Source organism: Notothenia coriiceps, unplaced genomic scaffold (assembly GCF_000735185.1).
Source record: "Notothenia coriiceps isolate Sejong01 unplaced genomic scaffold, NC01 NC01_scaffold00005561, whole genome shotgun sequence".
Taxonomy (NCBI): Eukaryota; Metazoa; Chordata; class Actinopteri; order Perciformes; family Nototheniidae; genus Notothenia; species Notothenia coriiceps.
Window position 1 is genome coordinate 7731 of NW_011338262.1, and position 19988 is coordinate 27718.

General features: G+C 39.0%; 1 protein-coding gene across 1 annotated transcript in view; it reads left to right on the top strand.

The window, feature by feature from the left end:
- LOC104943015 (neuropilin-1a-like) overlaps positions 1-19988 on the top strand; it is a 29207-nt gene that overhangs the window by 4662 nt on the left and 4557 nt on the right. The window contains exon 3 of the mRNA XM_010768335.1: positions 15615-15796. Within this exon, the coding sequence (XP_010766637.1) occupies positions 15615-15796 (182 nt within the window). The remainder of the gene's footprint in view (positions 1-15614; positions 15797-19988) is intronic.

Sequence of the window (19988 nt, forward strand, 5' to 3'; positions counted from 1 at the left end):
ATAGATAGATAGATAGATAGATAGATAGATAGATAGATAGATAGATAGATAGATAGATAGATAGATGGATGGATGGATGGACAGAGGGGAAAATGTACATTGTTAAGGCAATACGGGTAAAGTATAGATAAAGAAAAAAACTAAAATAAAACGGTATTCAACAAGCACACTTTTATAAAATAAACAAAATCGTGTAAGGTTCATTTAAGGTAGAAAAAGATTAGGAGCAGGATTATAAAGAATAAATGGGACTTATAGAAATAAATGAAGTAGCGGCCAGATAACAGTTTAGTATAGTAGTACTAGTAAAAGTATATATTGCATAGTGTTATTTTACAGTTGTTGGCAAAGTATTGAGTTGTATAAAAAAAAGTAGTTGCAGCCAGTAATAACATTGTAAAACATATTATATGACGGCACACAGACAAACAGACAGACAGACAGACAGACAGACAGACAGACAGACAGACAGACAGACAGACAGACAGACAGAGAGACAGACAGACACACAGAGAGAGACAGACAGACAGACAGAGAGAGAGAGACAGACAAATTGAGGGAGAGACAGACAGACAGACAGACAGACAGACAGACAGACAGACAGACAGACAGACAGACACACAGGCACACAGAAAGACAGACAGACAGACTCTAGTGATTTCTATACAAGCCTTGACCTACTTCTTTTCTCTGGGAAATAAAGAATTACCTGACCTACATGTTTTGGAGAGTCCTAAAAGTCCCAAGACACCATTACGAATTCTAGTAATCCCCCAAATATAAAACACTGTGACTTCATTCATTACTTTTGCAAAATCTTGCTCCTTGTGAACTTTAAAGAACCGTGAAATATCAATGTCTCGCTCAGGACAGGTCAGCGCCGGGAACCGAAGGATCAGAGCTGGGTCAGGAGGCCAATCTGTGTTTTGACCGTCTCCTGGAGGATGAGGCTTTGTCTTTTTAGATATGCGCGACGGGGAACTCACCCCCCATTGGAGCCAAAATAGCTGTTGATTAGCAGCATGGACAATAAAGCCTTTTACTTCCACAGCTTGTAGAGGAATGTGTTGTATCTGTCTGGGTCGAAAAGCCCCAGGCTGACCTCCCATCGAGACATGTATGTAGAAGAAACACACATCTTGTGCGCAGACGATAAACAGATTAAAAACGTGTGGGAGGCACTTACAGATATGCATGAACTACTGAAATAAAACATGAATTGAAATCTGAAGAAATACATTTTTCATTTTGACTCAGACTGCTGACTGAAGGAAACACAGGAAACATCCTCTGTTCTGGTATCATATGGAGACATTTGAGTATATTTCACACTAAAATTAGTTACATTTGACTTTTAACCACCACTGGTAGCAGTAGTGATGGTGTTTAGATCATTTACTTAAACACACATTCATATAATACTCAATTACAAAAATAGGGCTGCACGATTTGGGGAAATAATCTAATTGTGATTTTTCTGACAGATATTGCGATTCGATTTGCGATATTTGTTTTTAAGCGACCCAACGGAAGTTTATTGTAAAGTGCGGCCTGATCTCCGGCTAGGAGGGTCGTATCAACGTGCTCCCGTCTCTAGCACCCCCGCAGCTACGAGTGAAAGCACTAAACTTACAGGAAACTTCCGTTGGGTTGCTTTAAAGTCAAGCTTCAGTTTAAGATTCACCCTGTAATAGAAACATGTGATGGAGCATTACTAACCTGACTCAGACGCTTTGTTTCACCAAACCATCTAGGAAAGCTCCATTGGAAGCCATTTGGAAAGGGCAGGCACTTTCAAAAATACTTGGCAGGTGATTGGATCAATCTGTCAATCACCTACTATCATGGGCCTCTTCTGATTGGTTAACAATGGCTGGTACATGTGGAGCAGCACTTCTGATTGGTGGGGATGACTGACACACAAGAAGAACAAAACACTTTTTATTTTTTTGTTAACTAAAATAAATTGCAGGGATTTGCGATTTGATAATTGCATCATTTAAAATCGTGATTTCGATTTAAAATCGATTGATCGTTCAGCCCTAATTACAAATGAAATGTATGCATTTAAGTCCTAAATTAACAGTTAAAAACACTTTGAAACTAAATGTATTTTATGACAATGCTCGCATTATTGCATTCTATGTTTTAGTGAGTTTTTGTGTCTAAAATGGGTTAGGGTCGCTCTTGCCTTCAACTCCTAATCTACTAACCCCTTGCCCTTATTCCTCCTAGCTTAGCACTTTCTACTTTTGTTGTTTTTTTCTTTTACTTGCTTGTAAGCGCTTTGAGCACCAGGAAAAGCGCTTTATAAATGTAATGTATTATTATTATTATTATTATTAAAATGTTATGAGGTTTGGTAGTTTAGAAAATGCATTATAACTTAAAATGTATTGTGTTTTTCAAACTAAAATCTATAGTAAAGTTACTACTAGACACAGCTGTCAGATAAATGCAGAAAAAGTACAATATATATCTATAAAATCAAGAAAATGTAAACTATAAGGACCTCCAAAACAGTATATGTGATTTATAACTTAGTATAAACCACTCACACGTACAAACTGTAATATTTATGATGTCTTCATTACATAACGTGCGCATGACTATAATGCAATGCAATATTAGTTTAAGGCATTAGAAATAGAAAGTTGTTGATTGTGCTCAGTATTTAGCTACAGTCTTTCACTGGGAGACTATCATTTAATGAAAAACATCCCAAAAATAATGATATTTTGAGGTAATATTAATATTTAACTCTAATGTGACACTGACAAATGTTACAAAAGCATTGCAATATCTAGGTGTGCTTCGTTGTATCACTCGTTTTAAAGTGTTAGCCTGGAGCGTTGATCCGCGACGAACAGAAGAGTCATTTTGGTGTTGTTGTGTTTTTCGTGACTGAAAAGCTAATTTAGCAAATGTGCTTATGGTCTTTTAACTCGGTTTATTTCTCGACTGCAACTCGTTAAGTCCCAACGCCAGCAGGCAATTCTGCTTAATAACATCATTCTCTGAAATGAAGGCAATTTCACAACGTCCAACTGTTTCCTCTTTATCTGTTTCTGTGTGCCTCGCTGTCTGTCTGTCAGCTACAGCCTCGCGCTGCCAAAAACCAAACAATCCCTGCTGGGCTTTCTGTATGTGCGTCTGAATGCAGCTAGTTAATTAATGTCACATGTTTTTCTGGGGAACAGGAGAAGTGAATGCATAGTCAGACCGGCCTCTCGGTGAAAGCTGATGAACTTGTCGAGGGTCTAACACATGTCAAAGTGCAGTGGAAGTGACACAGTGTTTATTGCTTTGCCCCTAACTCACTTCACAGAGGTGAGGATTGAGTGTCGCTCGACAAAGGGCCTTTTTCCCTCCCAAATCTCCCAGGTACGCACGGAGAAGTTTCTCTGAACTCAGACTCAGATACGCCCTTCTGTTTTTGTTTGAGTCTTGAGTTACTGAGACAGACTCTGGAGGTAGTAACACATTTTATAATAGTCAAACGAAGCAGCTATTGTTTGTTTTTAAATACGTATCCACAGCACAAGCTTTAGTTTTCTTTCTTTCTTTCTTTCGTTGCATTAATGCAGATTTACCAGATTGTAGTTTGCTATTTGTTTGAAGTGCAATCATTGCGGTTTGACTGCACTATATCTCAATGCTTTTATTTTTTTTGTAAAGCACTTTCAATTAACTGGTGTTGAAATGTGCTATATAAATAAAATGTGCTTGCTTTGAATAAACCAACAAAGAAGAGCTGTCTTAACACTTCCTGTTTGCAGCTACTTCAACATGTGATGATAGCATAACTTAATATAAAAACTTGAAACTGTTGAATGTGTCACTGCAGGTCAAATAACATGAAAATAAGTGGCTCAAGAAGTCACATTATATTTAACAGATTACATTTTTCATATTGTTGTATTAATGCAGACTTGAAACCTTTATTCGACTTGGAGAATTAACCTCAAAAAGCAAACAATAAACACACATTAATACCATTTATTTAGAGGGTTTGCCGGATGTGTGCCATGCAAAGTTTGCTGTTTGACAGCTGATGCTTACGTTTTTCACAAGCAGTTAGATAAACCAACGAAGAAGAGTTGTCTTCCTGTAGCGGTCTTACCATGTGATCAAAGCAAAACATTCAAAAAGAAACTTCACACTATAAATTATTCGATTGTTTTCTTATTTCACTGGCCAAATAACGTGACAAAAATAAAAGTGACATGTGTATATAGCAGATAAATAAGATAGAAGTAATGGATTCAAAACAACATAACACATAGTAGTTACGATGAAGATTTATGTGATGATATGATAACAGTTCAGGAGTGGAGGTTATTTAAGGGTATGGTATCGTTTTGTGTTTGTTTGCATGAGTCACAGTCATATGTTTATGTGTTTAGTCCGTGTTGGTATGAGCAGACAGCAGTAAGATCCCCTTATTTCACATAAAACACACAAAGTTGCAACACTTTGAACGTCAGGGAAAGGTCCCCACTTCTCAAAAATGACTTTGACTTTCGTTCTTTTCAACTTTTCCAATAATAAACCCCATTGAAATTCAACCAAATCGCATTTCATCCTTCAAACTCCCTACAAACGGTGTTCTCCTTCTCTCCTCTGTCAGATTAAGGCTTGCCTAAATGAGAACAAATGTCACCTCCTCCTCGTCTCCATTTTAATTTCCCAGCAGGATTGTGCAGCCGTGGCTTTGTGTCTAAGCGGCGGAGGTGAAGGATGAGGACATTCATACTTTGGCTGATTGGCCCAATTAATTTCTTTGGGGAACTGGAAGGAGTTTCTGTGGATCTGTTTGTGTATAATCTCACTTGCTTGAAAACATTTTTTGGAAGTGTCCTGTTGGGTTTACCAAATTAGGTTTGGATGTGTTTGTTTGTGTTGCTTTTGACAGTCATGGCCATGAAATTAAATGTGTGTGGGTGGATTGGTGGCACGAGTAGACATTATAAATTCTGAGTATAAATGTGTTTTTTATGTATTTGAGAAAATGGCATCTACTTTCTGCAAACACAAATGGGTGTGTGTTTGTTCTTGTTTTTATATCGTTGTGGGGACCATTATTTTGTTGTTCAAAGTGAGGACTTCTATCTGTACACATCTATATTTTTAAAGGGCTCTTTTTTACGGGTTAATATTTGGTTTATGGGTTGAATATAGGTAGCCCAATAACTGGTTTATAGGAAGGCCCATTGGGAGTGCAAAATTCAGGACAGAAAATCTGACTTCTTGCCCGTCTCTGTGGGAGTGACAACCCTGAAATTACATTTATATCTCACCAATTTGCAAAAAAAAGTCAAATGGAAATGTAATGGTGCCAAGGCAATCATTTTCAGTTGAATTGATTTTTAATGAACATAATCAGAACAGTTTGTAAATTCATGTAAACAGTCACAAAATGTTGATACAGAACAAATGACTAAAGTGTTTACAGACAAACTATTTGTTTTTGTCCTTTGCAATGCAACCTTTTGTTTCTTGTTGCAGCTAAAACATGACTAAACTTTATTTATATTTTTGTACACACTCACAGCTGTTAAATATACAGAAGGATGGTTGTCTTTGTTACATATTGCAGCAGTGAGTTGAGGCACAGGACATTTTAGATCATCAACACTAAAACAATCTACAATCTGTTCCTAAATCTTTTGCAAACTGATTTGTTTCCAAACTTAATAACACACAGGAAACTAAACCTGTGTCAAAATCCAACTTTCATCACATTTCCCCCCCTCAAAGAAGAAAAACCAGACTCTTACAATAATCTGCAGAGCCATTACAATGTAACTGGGAACACAAACAATCCTTAAATAAACTAAACTCCAAGGAAACCAAGTTGCACAAGCGCAGCAGGAATAGCCTTTTCACAATCATTGTGTAAATAAGCCTCTGGACAGTTTTTCAAGCCTTTACAGTTGCATTTATTTGTGCAAAGAAGCTCCTTGTATTTGTTTGTACCTGTAATCAAAAAGAGGAACGTTTTTTGCTTATCTACTGTATATTAAACTTCCTAGTAAATGTCACCTTCAACCACAATATCTGACCCCTTCATGTCCTTGTGTTCAAGCTCAATCCCACAAATATATCCTATACAACTTTAAAAAGGCAGTTCAATTGCATAAAATAGAAAATGAATATAACCCAGTAGCATCCAGAGGATCTTAACACTGTGAGTGAAGGAGAGAAGTACAAAATGGTTTCTTTATGAGGGAGTAGTACACATATGTATGTGTGTGAGCAGGAAACTGACTCGGAAAATGATCTGTGTAATCCAGTGTGAGTAAGACAGCGAGCAGGAGATGATGTAGATTTTTTGGTTGACACGGGGGAGGTGAGAAACCGGGAGGGATGGACTGATGGATGGATGTGTGTGTAATAGCTGGCAGGTGGTAGCGTAGTGTGTTCTCTGCTCACACACTCGGATGCAACACACACACACACACACACACACACACACACACACACACACACACACACACACACACACACACACAAGCAAACACACACACACATGTGCCATCTGCAGCCTTCAAGCTGAGCTCAGAACGACTGGTTCGACTGAACACTAAAACACAGAAACCGCTCATGTTTTACAAAATCCCAACATCGTAGCCTACAGCTTTCCTGGGAGTGTTTGTGTGTGGCCTTGTATTCCTCACATTGTGGGGACATACATCTGGTTGCACACTGATAATGTGGGGACTTACCTCCCTGTTGGAGACAAATAGCTGGTCCTGAACAAGGTAAACCGTTCATTTTAAGGGTACAGATTTGAGGTATTTTAGTAAAGGATGGGGTTAGACATGTAGTAGTTATGGTAAAAGGGAATTAATTTAATTCAGCTTAATGTCTTCCTGTGTGATAAAAAAAGGTGAGGGTGTGTCTACTTCTTTCTAAGACGACTGTGGCTGTGAAATAGTACAATTGTTTTTTAATCAGAAAGTTGTGGGTTCAATCCCAAACAGCATTTCTGTAGATCCTTGGGCAAGATACCTAACCCCACGTTGCTCTCGATGGCATGGCCAATGGTGTGTGAGTGTGTGTGATTTGCTAGCTTCCTTGGGCAGGTAACACCTTGCATGGCCGCCCCTGCCTCGGTGTGGATGACTGAATAATGACTTGTAAAGCAGTTTGAGGAGTTGTAAAGCCTTGATGAAGAGCTATATAAATGCAGTCCATTTACTATTCATAGAGGACACATCCAAGCACAGCATTTTTCTGAACAAGGGTATTGTTTTGAATTCAAAATATGGATAAGTTCATAGCTTTTAAACGTTCATATACTGGTGTTGACCCAAATGATCCTGTCCTTTAACGTTCAAGATGTCTACCCAGTAGTTTTGAAGCACACATGGATTGATTTACTGCACTTCAAAAGTCCCTGTCTGATTGTAAGTGATCCAAATCAAGAATCTTTGATGATGTTAATGTTCGTTCCCATGCTCTTTGATTCATATTAAGCTTGGCAGTACCTGGATATGATTAATAAAGCTGCTTCGGGGATATTAAGATCTTAAGAAATATTGAAAAAGCACATTATTTCTGTCTTCGTAACAAGTGTTAAACGCTTCATCATTCACTTCACAAGTGTGAAAACTGTGTGCTGCTTTTTGGTGTAAACGCTTTTATCAGTTAGCATCTTAAATAACTAATAACAGGAAACAGGAAGTAACAAGATAACATCAAACTGAAACTGCTATTGACATGTTTTTTGATTCTTTTCTTTTGGTGCAGTTCCCTTTTTCCGTAAGGTAAGACAACGTGACCTTACACTGAATACATTTTATAACGTAAGACAGAACTTAAGATATTTATTCTACAAACGGTAGCTTCAGGTTTCTACGTCAGACTCTCAGAATCAATAAAAAAGAGCGTTATCTGAAGTCCACCCACATGCAATCTCTGGCAACGTTGCCCTTGCTGTCATCAACAAGTGCAACAAGTTAACACCTTAAATCTATTCTAAGTTAAAGAGGAAACAACAACAAGTGGAAGTACATGAGGCCTGTAGAGAGGGGAAAGCTGGCATGTGAAAAAGACTGAATACTTACCTCCTGGCAACATGGTTTACGGAGGAATTAAAGTTTTTGGAAGAACCTTTAAAGTCTGGAGAGGAAGTTGGAGAGCAGACCTTGTTTGTACAGACAGATCCAGATGAAAAGGGAAAGAGACGTGGAATAAATGAACGACAGAGGGGGAAAGGTGTGACTCTGCAGAAACACTGAGTCATGCCCAACTCAAACTTTGCTTTGCAGGAGGTGAATGTAAAACTTTTGCCTCCTTAAATGCTCCTGTGATACCTTCCAGATGTGTGTGAGGAACGCAACACAACACACACCGCGAGCATGTTAACGAGCCGGAGTGTGTGTGAGCGGAGCAGGGCGGGGGTGCTTTGACTATGGCTCAGTAGTTCGGGAAGGAATGCAGGACTGTGTGAAAATTCCCCTTCTCCGTCTGGATATGATTTATTTAAAGAGTCGATCTTCCACATCCCCATTTATGTTAAATTTGGTAACAGTGTCCGTGCCAACTGGTCGCTGCTTCGGTCAGTTTGCTTTGCAGTAACTGTTCTGCTTCTAATAAGCCAATAAAGAAACAGCTTTTATGCTTACTTTTATTATTTCTTTAAGGGTTAGTAGTAGTTTCTGGTTTCGGACGTTTGGGAAACTGAAAACTACCGTATTTAACTGCTATTAAGAAAACAATTGGTCCACTTACTCACATGTTCTGGAGTTTTTTTGCATCACACAGTATTCATCAACACATTTCTAGTTGTAATGGAACTGAAGCTTTCTTTGTGGATATTGAACATACACTATATCAATTCATATATTTGATAAAGGATACATATGTATTCTTTGCCTCTCCTTTAATGTTCAAAAAGCTCTTTATTCTTCTCTTACTGCCTGGACTACATCACCTCTTTTCACCCTCTGTCTGAAACCAGAGCCCAGTCTGCTCTGATTGGTTAGCTAGTTCTTGCGTGAGTTGACAGTATATTGGTGCTCTTTGGAGATATTCTAGTGAGGGGATAAAACTGTAATTGAAACTAAGCTCCAAATATCCCCTCCATCTCCGGTGGAATTTGCACCCTTGGTTTAAGAACATGATTAGATCTTATGTTCAAGGAGACTTTCCTCAGTAAAAACACGCTTGTTTCAAGAAATGCATGAGATACATTTCATGATTTGGCGTTTTTTTTTGTACCCCTTAGTGGTATAAAGTTTCTAAATGCACATGTTTCCCTTCCAGTTGCAACAACACTTCAAGATACAGCAATTATTTCACACATCTCTTGACCTTCTCCTTGCCCTTCAAGCTACCGGTTAGTTATTAAGTTTGACATTTCCTCCACTTGCGCTCTCCGCTCTGTGTGCGTCACACAGTTAATAGCAGAAATGTTAAAATAAACATCTGCTGTCGGGGGGCCGCCACATTGTTTTTGCCCTTGAGCAAGGCATTTGCTACGGACAGCTGCATTTTGGAGGACACAGTGAAGCTGGTGTGGTTAATGAGGGGATGGAGCCTGAGAGGCTTTCCTTAACTAGAGTGTGAGGAGACAGAGCCACTTCATTAAACGTCTCTGTAAACACTGCCTGCCTGAGGAGTGGCTGGAGTGACTGAGTGAGTGAGTGTAGCCATCTGCATGCACACACACGCACACACACACACACACACGCACGCACGCACGCACACACACACACACACACACACACACACACTCCTCTCTCTTTCCCTATGGCTCTGATTTTATGAGCCTGTGTAAGACATGGCGGGGAGGGAGGGTTTTGACGATATGAATAAAAGTCTTTACAAATGAGCATTTAAGTCAATTTCTCACCGGGCAATGTAAAGCTTTCTGCGAACACACGGAGAAGAGAAGTGTGAGATGAAGATAGGAAAAAAAGATTTTTACACCTGCAGCTCAAATATCTAGATTTACACATCAGAACGTTGTTGATGCCCTGAGCTGTCAGCGCTGTGTAAACACTGCACGTCCACATGGGGGAATGTAACCAGCGTTTTTCAATTGTTCATATTTTGTTTCTGTTGTTTGGATAATATAGCTGTGGCAGCTATATTGCAGTTTATACCAGGATGTTTAGACACTCAAAGGGAAGGAGAATGTGATGTTCCTAAATATTTGACGGCTTCGGCTCTGAATTGTTATTGATTGATGCAGTTATAATCATTGTGTGTTTGCAACTTCTCCTGTTTGCTTGAGTGAGATCCGGCTGTATCGACCAGGGTTTTTTGAGTAAATCCAGGTCTCTCTTGCTGGTTTCTAGAGAAAGTAATTTTGCTTACTATGTTATTTGTAACACCTAGGGATGTCTTTGTGGTCTTCTTGAGTCAAAAACGGCCAACAATCATCCATTACCAATATAAGTTGTTTCCACTATCACTATAATGCTCCAGATGGAACAACGTAGGCCAGACGGGGCCAAAAGAATTACAATTTTATAAGGTTTCACTAACACTTATGTTATGTTAAAGGTCCCATGATTTCTACTGATCATATTTCCATTGTTGAGGTCTACTAGAATAGATTTAAATTGTTCAATTTTCCAAAATCACATTGGTTTCTCAAACAGCATCTCTGTATAGTATGTGTATTCACTCTCTGTCCTAAACGGCTTGTTGGAGCTCCTGCCCCCCCCCTCCCTGTGAGCCCAGTGTGCTCTGATTGGCCGGGACTTTGCGAGGCTCGCTGCTGCGAGGAGCGGACAGGTTTCCGGGTCGGCGATACAGCGAGAACAAGTGAAACTCATCCTGAGCACACACAAACACTCACAGCCAAAGTAAAAACAATAAGTGTGGCTTGATATTGAGAAAGAAAAAGGTTTGTAACGCTGAGAGAATGGGTCTGCAGAGAGCATTTCTCCACCATCCCAACTCGTCTATTACCAACCAGGGAGCTCGATGCAAGTCAATGGGACTCCCTGTTAGTTAGCCAAGGGATCCTGGTGTGGGAGGTGCTCCGCTGATTGGTCCATTTGGGCCAATCCGGTCATCTGTTGTTGATTTGAGTGTTCACACGTCACAGAACCCAGGAAGTAAACAATGGAAAATGAGAAATCTCCAACGAGGCGTTTTGGGGCAGCATAGGTTAGAGTTTTACTCGCTACAGGGTGTACTTTGAGGGTTTGTGACTCTGCAGACCGGTTACATGCAGAAAAATCTTCATAACACATAAGTGGATGGTTAATAACCGCAAAGCATGACATGGGACCTTTAAGATGCCAAAACTATGTGGTTAAATTAAGGAAACATATCATGGTTTTGGTTCAAATAAGTAGGTGTAGCAGGCTCCTTCTAACCCATATCTATGAGGATGATAATGGCCATTTAATGGGCTGTTTGAATCATATGAAGCAGGTGAATAACTAATGTGTTACGCATGGCACTCTTTATTTAATCAGGTTGATATTGAAACTCTGTTTTTCAAGGGACACAAAACCTCTAAATCTAACTAATTCTTCCAGACAAAATTGTGTTGTGACACTTTTCGATCTGCTCAAGAAGAAGAAATTAAGAATCATCAATTTACAAAATGTAAATAGTCAGAGAGATATTTGTTCTTGAGATTTCCTGTCTGCTGTCAACCTGTTATCCATGTGTCCATCATTTACAAAAGGTAGACACCAGTAAATCAAGATGTCTTTGACAGATTCCGGGGAGAAAAACACATTTCCCACGTCAAACTCATGAACAGGCTCTTTGAAAAACTGGCACCGAACAAGCTTCTCTGTCTGCTCGCTAATGCTGCGAGACGTGAGGAAAATCTTCAGTCGACAGCTGAATTCCTGCAGTCTGAGACACGCTGAGAACGTTTCTCACCGTGTCAGAACATTACAGGTGTTTTCTTCTTCTCTTGTTCAGCTGTAGGAAAAGTGTTTAACTCGGCACGGTTGTTTGTCTGGCTGTGTCAGGAGCCCTCTTTTTTTTGGTCTGTTTTTTGGAGGGAAGGTTCTCATTAGACATGCATTCCTCACATTCCTACCTGAGAGCTTTTACTGCTGATCAGCAAGACGCCGCACTGGAGGAATATGTTTATACTCTACCCTGCTAGCTTAGAAAAAAACCTTCTGGTTTCTTGTCAGAGAGGTTAAAGGTCAGTTTAAACACAGACACCCCAAAGCTGGTATGGATTTTCTGAGTGATTCTGAGGCAGTATGGCAATAATAAAAGATGAATGTGTGTGCAAAATGAGGGTTAGAACTTTTTATATATGCCGACTCAACACCGAAAACCAGCCATTTAAAGACTTTAATGTTAAGCTGATTTTGTGGGAGAGTAACTACACAGGGATTTTAGCCTTTACAGATCATTTACATGCACAAAAGACCTATGTAACACAGCATGATAGGGCCCCTTTAAGATAGTTTTAGATGTGACGATGTTGGATGTTCCACATACAGTAAAATCTTCTACTCTGAGGGTCAATCTGTGTGTCAGTCAGGTCTGATGGTCAGCACAGAGTATCTGTTCAATGTTCAGTGTGATCTGGTCCTTCCTAGCGATATCAAACATGTCTCATATGTGTGACCTGGTACACAAAGTCCTGAACAAACTCTGTCAAGTGAAGGGTAAACAAATAACTCGTTGAATGGACATTAACAGTGCTAACTAAGCAAACAATGAGATGCACCTTTAAATGTTTCAGCCACCGTTTTATAAGTTGTTTTTAGTTATATTTATCATATTTTCCTTTTAGCGCAATCTAGAAGCCAAGTTTCCACATGTTTTGCAAGACAAATCTGAAGGTTGTTAAAAAGATACAAAGATATGAATGACCAAATGTATGAATTGATTGACAAAACGTTCTAATCTCAAGGTCCATTGTGTTTCTTATTTATAGTTCAACTGTGTTTTCAAGGCTAAGAATAAAGATTGAATCTCATCAAAAGTTAACATATCAAAGGAACATCACTCTTTGGTTGATCTGCTTCACAGCTCATATATATACTGTATGTAAACTGTGCACAAGTAGGTGTTGCAAGGTCAAACGTTTGGAAACCATTGATTAATATGAAGTCTTAAGAGACGATCTGCAACTCAGCTGTTTGCTAAGGCCGGTCATGTTTCTAGGAACAGTCTGTATAACCTCCAGTTAGTCACGGATTCTCCTTAAATCTCAGCATGTGAGTCCTTGACAGTCTTTGATTCAATCAGTTGAGCAGCAGAGAGCTGGAGATGTTTACCAAGAAACACACATACAATACTTATGAAGACATAAACACACACTCTCAAGTCGGTTGCACACTTAGAAATGCACTCAGACGTATGTGAACACAAATTCATCAAGTATGCATGCACATAAGTGGCAAACACCATGCACTTTGATACAGAATAGTGAGCACACACACTTGAGATGTGGGATCCTCACAGCTTCTCTGCGCTCAATACTGCCATCTTCATATTTCTGTTAACGCTGCCTCGTTATCTCTCTCTAACTCTCCTTTTCTCACTCCTGGAAAGAGCAGCTGCTTTCAGATATCTGGGATTCTTTTCTTATTTCCCCACTTATTGTTGAGACAGAGCTTTGTTATTGGAGCAAAAGGTCAATGCTTCATTCAAGACTCAAAGATTCAAAGGCTTTATTTAGGGATGTCCCGATCACCTCTTTTTGCTCCCGATCCGATTCCGATCATTTGATTTTGACAATTTGCCGATACCGATCTTTATGCAATGCATTAAGAGAAAAAAAAAAAAAAAAAAGCATTCAAGTTGTCCCTTAAGGTTATTTTTTTTTAATTTAAATTGGATATTCTATCCAACATGGATATAGCTTCTTTCTTTCACAGCAGCATTGGATCAGTTCAGTTGTGCAGCATTGGATCAAAACAAAATAAAGCTTATCAGTACTCGTTAACTTACTGCTACAATTAGACACTGCGCCCACTCTGTTGCCAGATTTGAGAGAAATAAGCAACCAGGTCTATGAAAACAAGCCCCAAAGAAGCAACACATACATGATGTTCTGTAATTTGAAACCAAAACTAAGGCCTCAGGATGACTTTAATACTTGAACATGGTCATTTTTGTTTTGTAATATTGAATAAAAAAATAAAAAAAGTATTTATAAAAAAAAAAAAAAAAAAAAAAAATCCCCGATTTTTTTCGTCCCGATTCCGATCTTTTGAAAATCACGTGATCGGCTCCGATCCCCGATCACGTGATCGGATCGGGACATCTCTAGCTTTATTGTCATATTTTCAATAGCTACAGCATAGCTTTGGAAATGCAACACACAATAACCCCAAGACATAATAAGAAATAGTGCAAGAGAAGGGTCACAATTTGCAGGTAAAAGCAGAAATAAGTCAACAATATTGATGTAAAATAGCATCGAATAACAGAATGTAAAATCATATACTGCACAAGGGGAATAACACGATGCTTATAAGATGAAAGCCAGTGGATTAATTGAGAAATATGCGCTCATTTGTGTACAAAAATATGAATTCTCTCTGAATGTGCATGCGTTTTGAAGACAAACACAGTTACACTCGCCTGTTTCTTACACTCTGATCTTGATGTTTGAGATTAAATGGACCTTACACCACGCTACCCTACATCTGTGACTATAAATATTGATCTTTTTACCAAGCAGAGGAAGCTAGATGAGCAGATGTTGCCGTTCCCCCATCATACATTAAATAATTCACCATACAGCTGCTGCATCTGACCATCTCTCTTCACCGTTAAATGCTGCGTCATGAGAGATGTCCAGTCAACGGTGATGATACAGGAATGACGGGTTTTGTAATTACCATCATTATTATTGATGCACCTACAAAGTGCAGCTGCTGTATTTAAACAATTTGCTTAAATGTGAAATGCTCGGCTCTCATTATTTCGGGTGCATCGACTATCAGAGCGAGAAGACAAAACATTGCCCACGCCTCAAATTAGTCGAAAAGAGGAAGTCACTGTCCAAAACATGTCGAGAAAAACACATCTGATAACTTCAGTGGTGGATTCACAGTTTGGGTGTGTCTTTTTTAAGCTTCGCTAGCAGTCAAGTCAAAGTGCTTGCATGAAGTTCAGGGATTATTAAACTTCCCACAATGCATCTTAATAGTATCTTTTAATAGGCTCTCCATGCCTCCAGTTTGTAGCACCGACTTTCCTGTTAAACATTTGCAGTAAATCAACTTTCTGGTGTAAAGTCAGTGGAATGTCTCTATAAATATAAATAGCACAGATTTTGAGCAGATAAATTAGACACACTAATTACTCATGCATGTGCTTCACAGCTGGGTGCATTCAAGCAAAAACACACATGAGGAACAAACACTGGGGCCAAATGATCCACTGGGGCTCACTAATGTTTGCAAAAAAAAGATAATTATGAGGTGAATGAAATAAAATCTTAGGTCCCAGGCTCCTCCAACAATAACACGGATACAATTGTGCAAGGAGAGTCTATATACAAGTAATTGGAATAAGATATATCAGATAAGTAGTTGCAAACAGATGAATGTTATGGATGTTCTTTCAAAAGTTCAGGTGTTTAAGAGTCGTGTGGCCTGTGTCTATGTTTTATTGCAGCACTCTTAACTTATATCTCCTCTTCTCTCCTTCAGGTATGACTTTGTGGAGGTCTACAACGGCGGGGACGAGCTTTCCCCCATGTTGGGAAAGTTTTGCGGGAAGATCGCTCCGTCTCCGATCATCTCCAGCGGCAGCCAGCTGCTCATCAAGTTCGTCTCCGACTACGAGACGCACGGAGCGGGATTCTCCGTTCGCTACGAGGTCTTCAAGACAGGTAGGATTAGGGTTTCATAACGTAAACTGCTGATATTGCCTCGCTGCAGCCGCAGTGTTTTGAACACTCCGCTAGATGTGATGAATCGCCTCATGGAAAGCAGCCAATTTAAATTAAATTGTAGTTTGGCCAGGGCTCCACAGGTTCGTTCTGCAGCGTTCGGATCGATGGTATGCATCAACCTGCGACGTGCTGATAGAAAAATAATCAGCAGTTAATATTCTTTTTACATATTTCAGAAGGCAGGCGTGCTGCTAAAGAGCAACAGGGGATTATAACTAACACAACAGACACTTTTGTTGGTATTTAACAATCAGGGACTACAGATGAAAAATAGCCTCTTGGCTAACTCTGGCACATTTACAGAAATGTTCATTGATGTGCTGTTAAATAAATGAATAAATAAAAACATTTCTTATCAATCCAGTGTCATATCTAATAATAATAATAATAGTAATAATAAAAACATTAGACACCCAAGGACACCTTATAATCCATAGAACAAATACTCATCAGGTAAAACAGAAAAAAATACATTGTTTAAAATATCGAAAATACAAAAAGCTGGGTTTTTTGAAAGGTTTTGGCACCATAAAAGTTCACTTATCACTAAAATAGTTGTCTGACATGGCAAGAAAAACTATTGTAGATGCTGTCAACAAACCCCACAGGTTAGTCACACTTATTTTGTAAAGAGCGAAGGCAAATTATATGAAAATGTAAAATTATTCATGCTTATGTGAAAATATATTGTGGTTTTAACCAAGTAATATGACAAAAAAAAGCATGTTATGAAATGTATTCACACAGTCTATGATAATCCTACTTATCCTCTACCACATGTATTTTGCACACAACAAAGTAGGGCTGCTCGATAATGGCAAAAATCATAATCTCGATTATTTGGGTCAATAATTGATATCACGATTATTAAAAACGATTATCTATTTACTTTGAAAACATCAATTTATTGAAAGAAAATGTGAACAGTATGTTTTGAAAAGTTGATTATCCTGAACTTTAAGTATAATTCAACTGAAAAACCAATACAATAAAAAAAAATAAAATAAAAAAATAAAAAATAAAAAAAAAATAATCGTTTTATATCGATTATGTTGTTTTCATAATCGTTGCCAGCCAAAATCGTAATTGCGATTAAAATACGATTAATTGCGAAGGCCTAAAACAAAGCATCTATTTCCTCGTGTTTATTTATCAAAAGAGCATCTTAAAATAGCCTTTGTGGGAATGTAGTGTTCTCTGAGGTTGTCTAAACAGCCTGAGCTCTGGTACACTGACCTCTAATCTTGCAATCAGATAAACTCAAAGACCCAGAATGCCGTAGGAGGAACATTGAGTCCCAGCGGGGGCAGGATGTGAGCAGGATAGACGGACATAAACATGGGAAGGAACCTTGCTCCCGTGTCCTACATTTTGCATTTGCTCTTCTCTCTCGGGTCCACTTGATTATCTGCCAAACAGGCAACCCCCTGGGGCCACTTCAGTTCCCACCAACGGGGACCGGAGATAAATCAGATAAAAAGGGGACATGCGATTACGTGAGACTCCTCTCCTTTTTATTGTTTGCACCCCTGAGAGCAATAACTATTCTCAGAATCACTGGATCCAGGAATAACTCTCCCTCTCTGGACTTGTGTTGAAAGATGAAAAATTGATACCCGAGTGCTTTTGTTTATTTTTAAATGCGGAGCAAGGCGGTAATATGAACCTTACTCACACGAGAGCTGCTCATAAGACTACAAATAATGGCCTTTCTTCTACAAACACAACTTTCAAATGTAATTTCAGGGTGAAAAGTGGAGCTGTGAGTGACAAGATGTTATTAGAAAGTGAGTGTAACACATCTTTGAAAGTAGGTCGCAGCCTGAACATTTTCCCAGTGGGATTTTTAACGACATAGCTTCCACATGTGTGATGATAGAGGTTTGATATCTGATATAATGATCACATTGGGTTCATTCGTGTATAGAGGGGTCACAATGCCATTTACTTTCAGAAAATGACCAACTTCATATCTTTTTTTACAGGGTGTCCGCGGGGTCTTAACAAGTAAAAATCAATTTAGCGAAAATTAAGGCTATTAAAAAGTATTAAACGACATTTTCGAAGGCATTACATTTTGTAGCTTGTTTCCAATAAGTATATAGATTGTCCAAAGAGGTTGTATTCTACAGTCTGNAAGGACAATCAATACGGTATATAGTCAATGTGAGGTGAAGTGTGTCGCCAAGGTAACCGGTTAAAATAAAATAAAAATACTTAAAGTTCCAAAAATACCGTAACTTCCAAAAATACTTAAAAGTTCCAAATTTACTTAAAGTTCCAAATATACTTAAAGTTCCAAAAATACTTAAAGTTCCAAAAATACTGTAAATTCCAAAAATACTTAAAGTTCCAAAAATACTTAAAGATCCAAAAATACCGCTAATGGTTGGAAGATAAGGAGGAAGGACAATCAATACTGTATATAGTCAATGTGAGGTGAAGTGTGTCGCCAAGGTAACCGGTTAAAACTCAAAGTGACGATGAGGTCTTAAAATGTATGGAAAGGGTCTTAAAAAAGGGATTACATGTGACTTCAGGATTCCTGCATATACCCTGTTTTATGAAATAGACAGCTCTGATAGTGGTAATAGTTTGTTAGAAAGGGGATGAATCATCAATTTTGATATGTCAAAGTGTCAGTTCTTTCATTTCCTCTAGTGATATATCAAGAATATCAAGAATATATCAAAACATGTGGAAAAAGAGAACCAAGAGGTTCATTTCAGTAATTCACACCTGCTTTAAATCTATAAACGCTCTGGCTTTCTCGTATCTAAGAAGAAGTGAGGGATGGACTAATCTAGCATTGAGTGATTAAAGATTGACACCTGGTTTGAACAGGATGTCCCATAATGCAATAGTCTTAATCTGTTTTCTGCGTTGTTTGATAGTCAGTTTTTAGTCTTGCCTCAGTGCATACTAAGAAATACTACCAGTACCTGTTACTATCCCGTAGTGGAAAATGAAAACAAGGCAAGCCAAGTCAAACATATGGAAATGTACCATTGGTTTGGAAAAACATAATCATGGCTTCAATTTTGTTTTTGAAAATGCTTGATATTGAAGATGGGAACGAAGTGGAGAATTGAGACTGGATCTGAGTTTTGAATTGGCTATAACTCAACTTGATTTGCCTTAAGAAGAAAAGGACTTGGGACTTGCTTGACACTTTGACCAAATGACTAAATTCACATGTCTTCTGCATTGTGTGTGTGTGTGTGTGTGTGTGTGTGTGTGTGTGTGTGTGTGTGTGTGTGTGTGTGTGTGTGTGTGTGTGTGTGTGTGTGTGTGTGTGTGTGTGTGTGTGGGTGGGTGGGTGTGTACGCTGCTTCTGTCCCTTCTCGTGTTTATCAGAGAAAGAGGTCGACTGTCTTCCTGTTGTTTTTGAGCACGTCCTGCTGCTGTCTGCTCTTCCCCGACTACTGTTGCTAAGAACTCCTGTGTGTTTTTGTTTTGTGCTGTGTCTTTTTTCAGGTTTATCAGCTGCCTGTCTTGTGTTGCTACGTCTCTGTGTGTATGTGTGTGTGAATGTGCGTAATCATGTCTTTAGTTTATCATCGTCTGCTATTTCCCTTTACTCTGTCTCTCTGTTTTGAAAATTATTCGTCTACATCTGGCTTGATTTGTTCTTGTGTGTGTGTCCATGCATGTGTTTGTGCATGTGTGTAATTATGTGTGTGTAGCAGACAGGTGCGTGGGACCCCAGGCTCATTTAGCTAATGGTCTGTTTGTCCTTGGAGGCAACAGGGTGACCCGCAGATGAGATGGATGCTCTGGCACAGAAGAGGGGTTTCGAAACTAGGACAGCGTGTGTGTTTGTGTAAGGAGTGTGTGTGTGTGTGTGTGTGTGTGTGTGTGTGTGTGTGTGTGTGTGTGTGTGTGTGTGTGTGTGTGTGTGTGTGTGTGTGTGTGTGTGTGTGTGTGTGTGTGTGTGTGTTGGCCTCAATATGGGTCCTCTACCCTCTAACAAGTTAAAAACAGCCCTTGTACTCGCTCAGGTAATCCCCCTGCCTTCCTCCTCGCCACATTTAAAATCCATTAAAGGCAGAGCAGCATATTGAAGAGCTGCTGCTCTGTTTACACGCGCACACACACACACACACACACACACACACACAAACACACA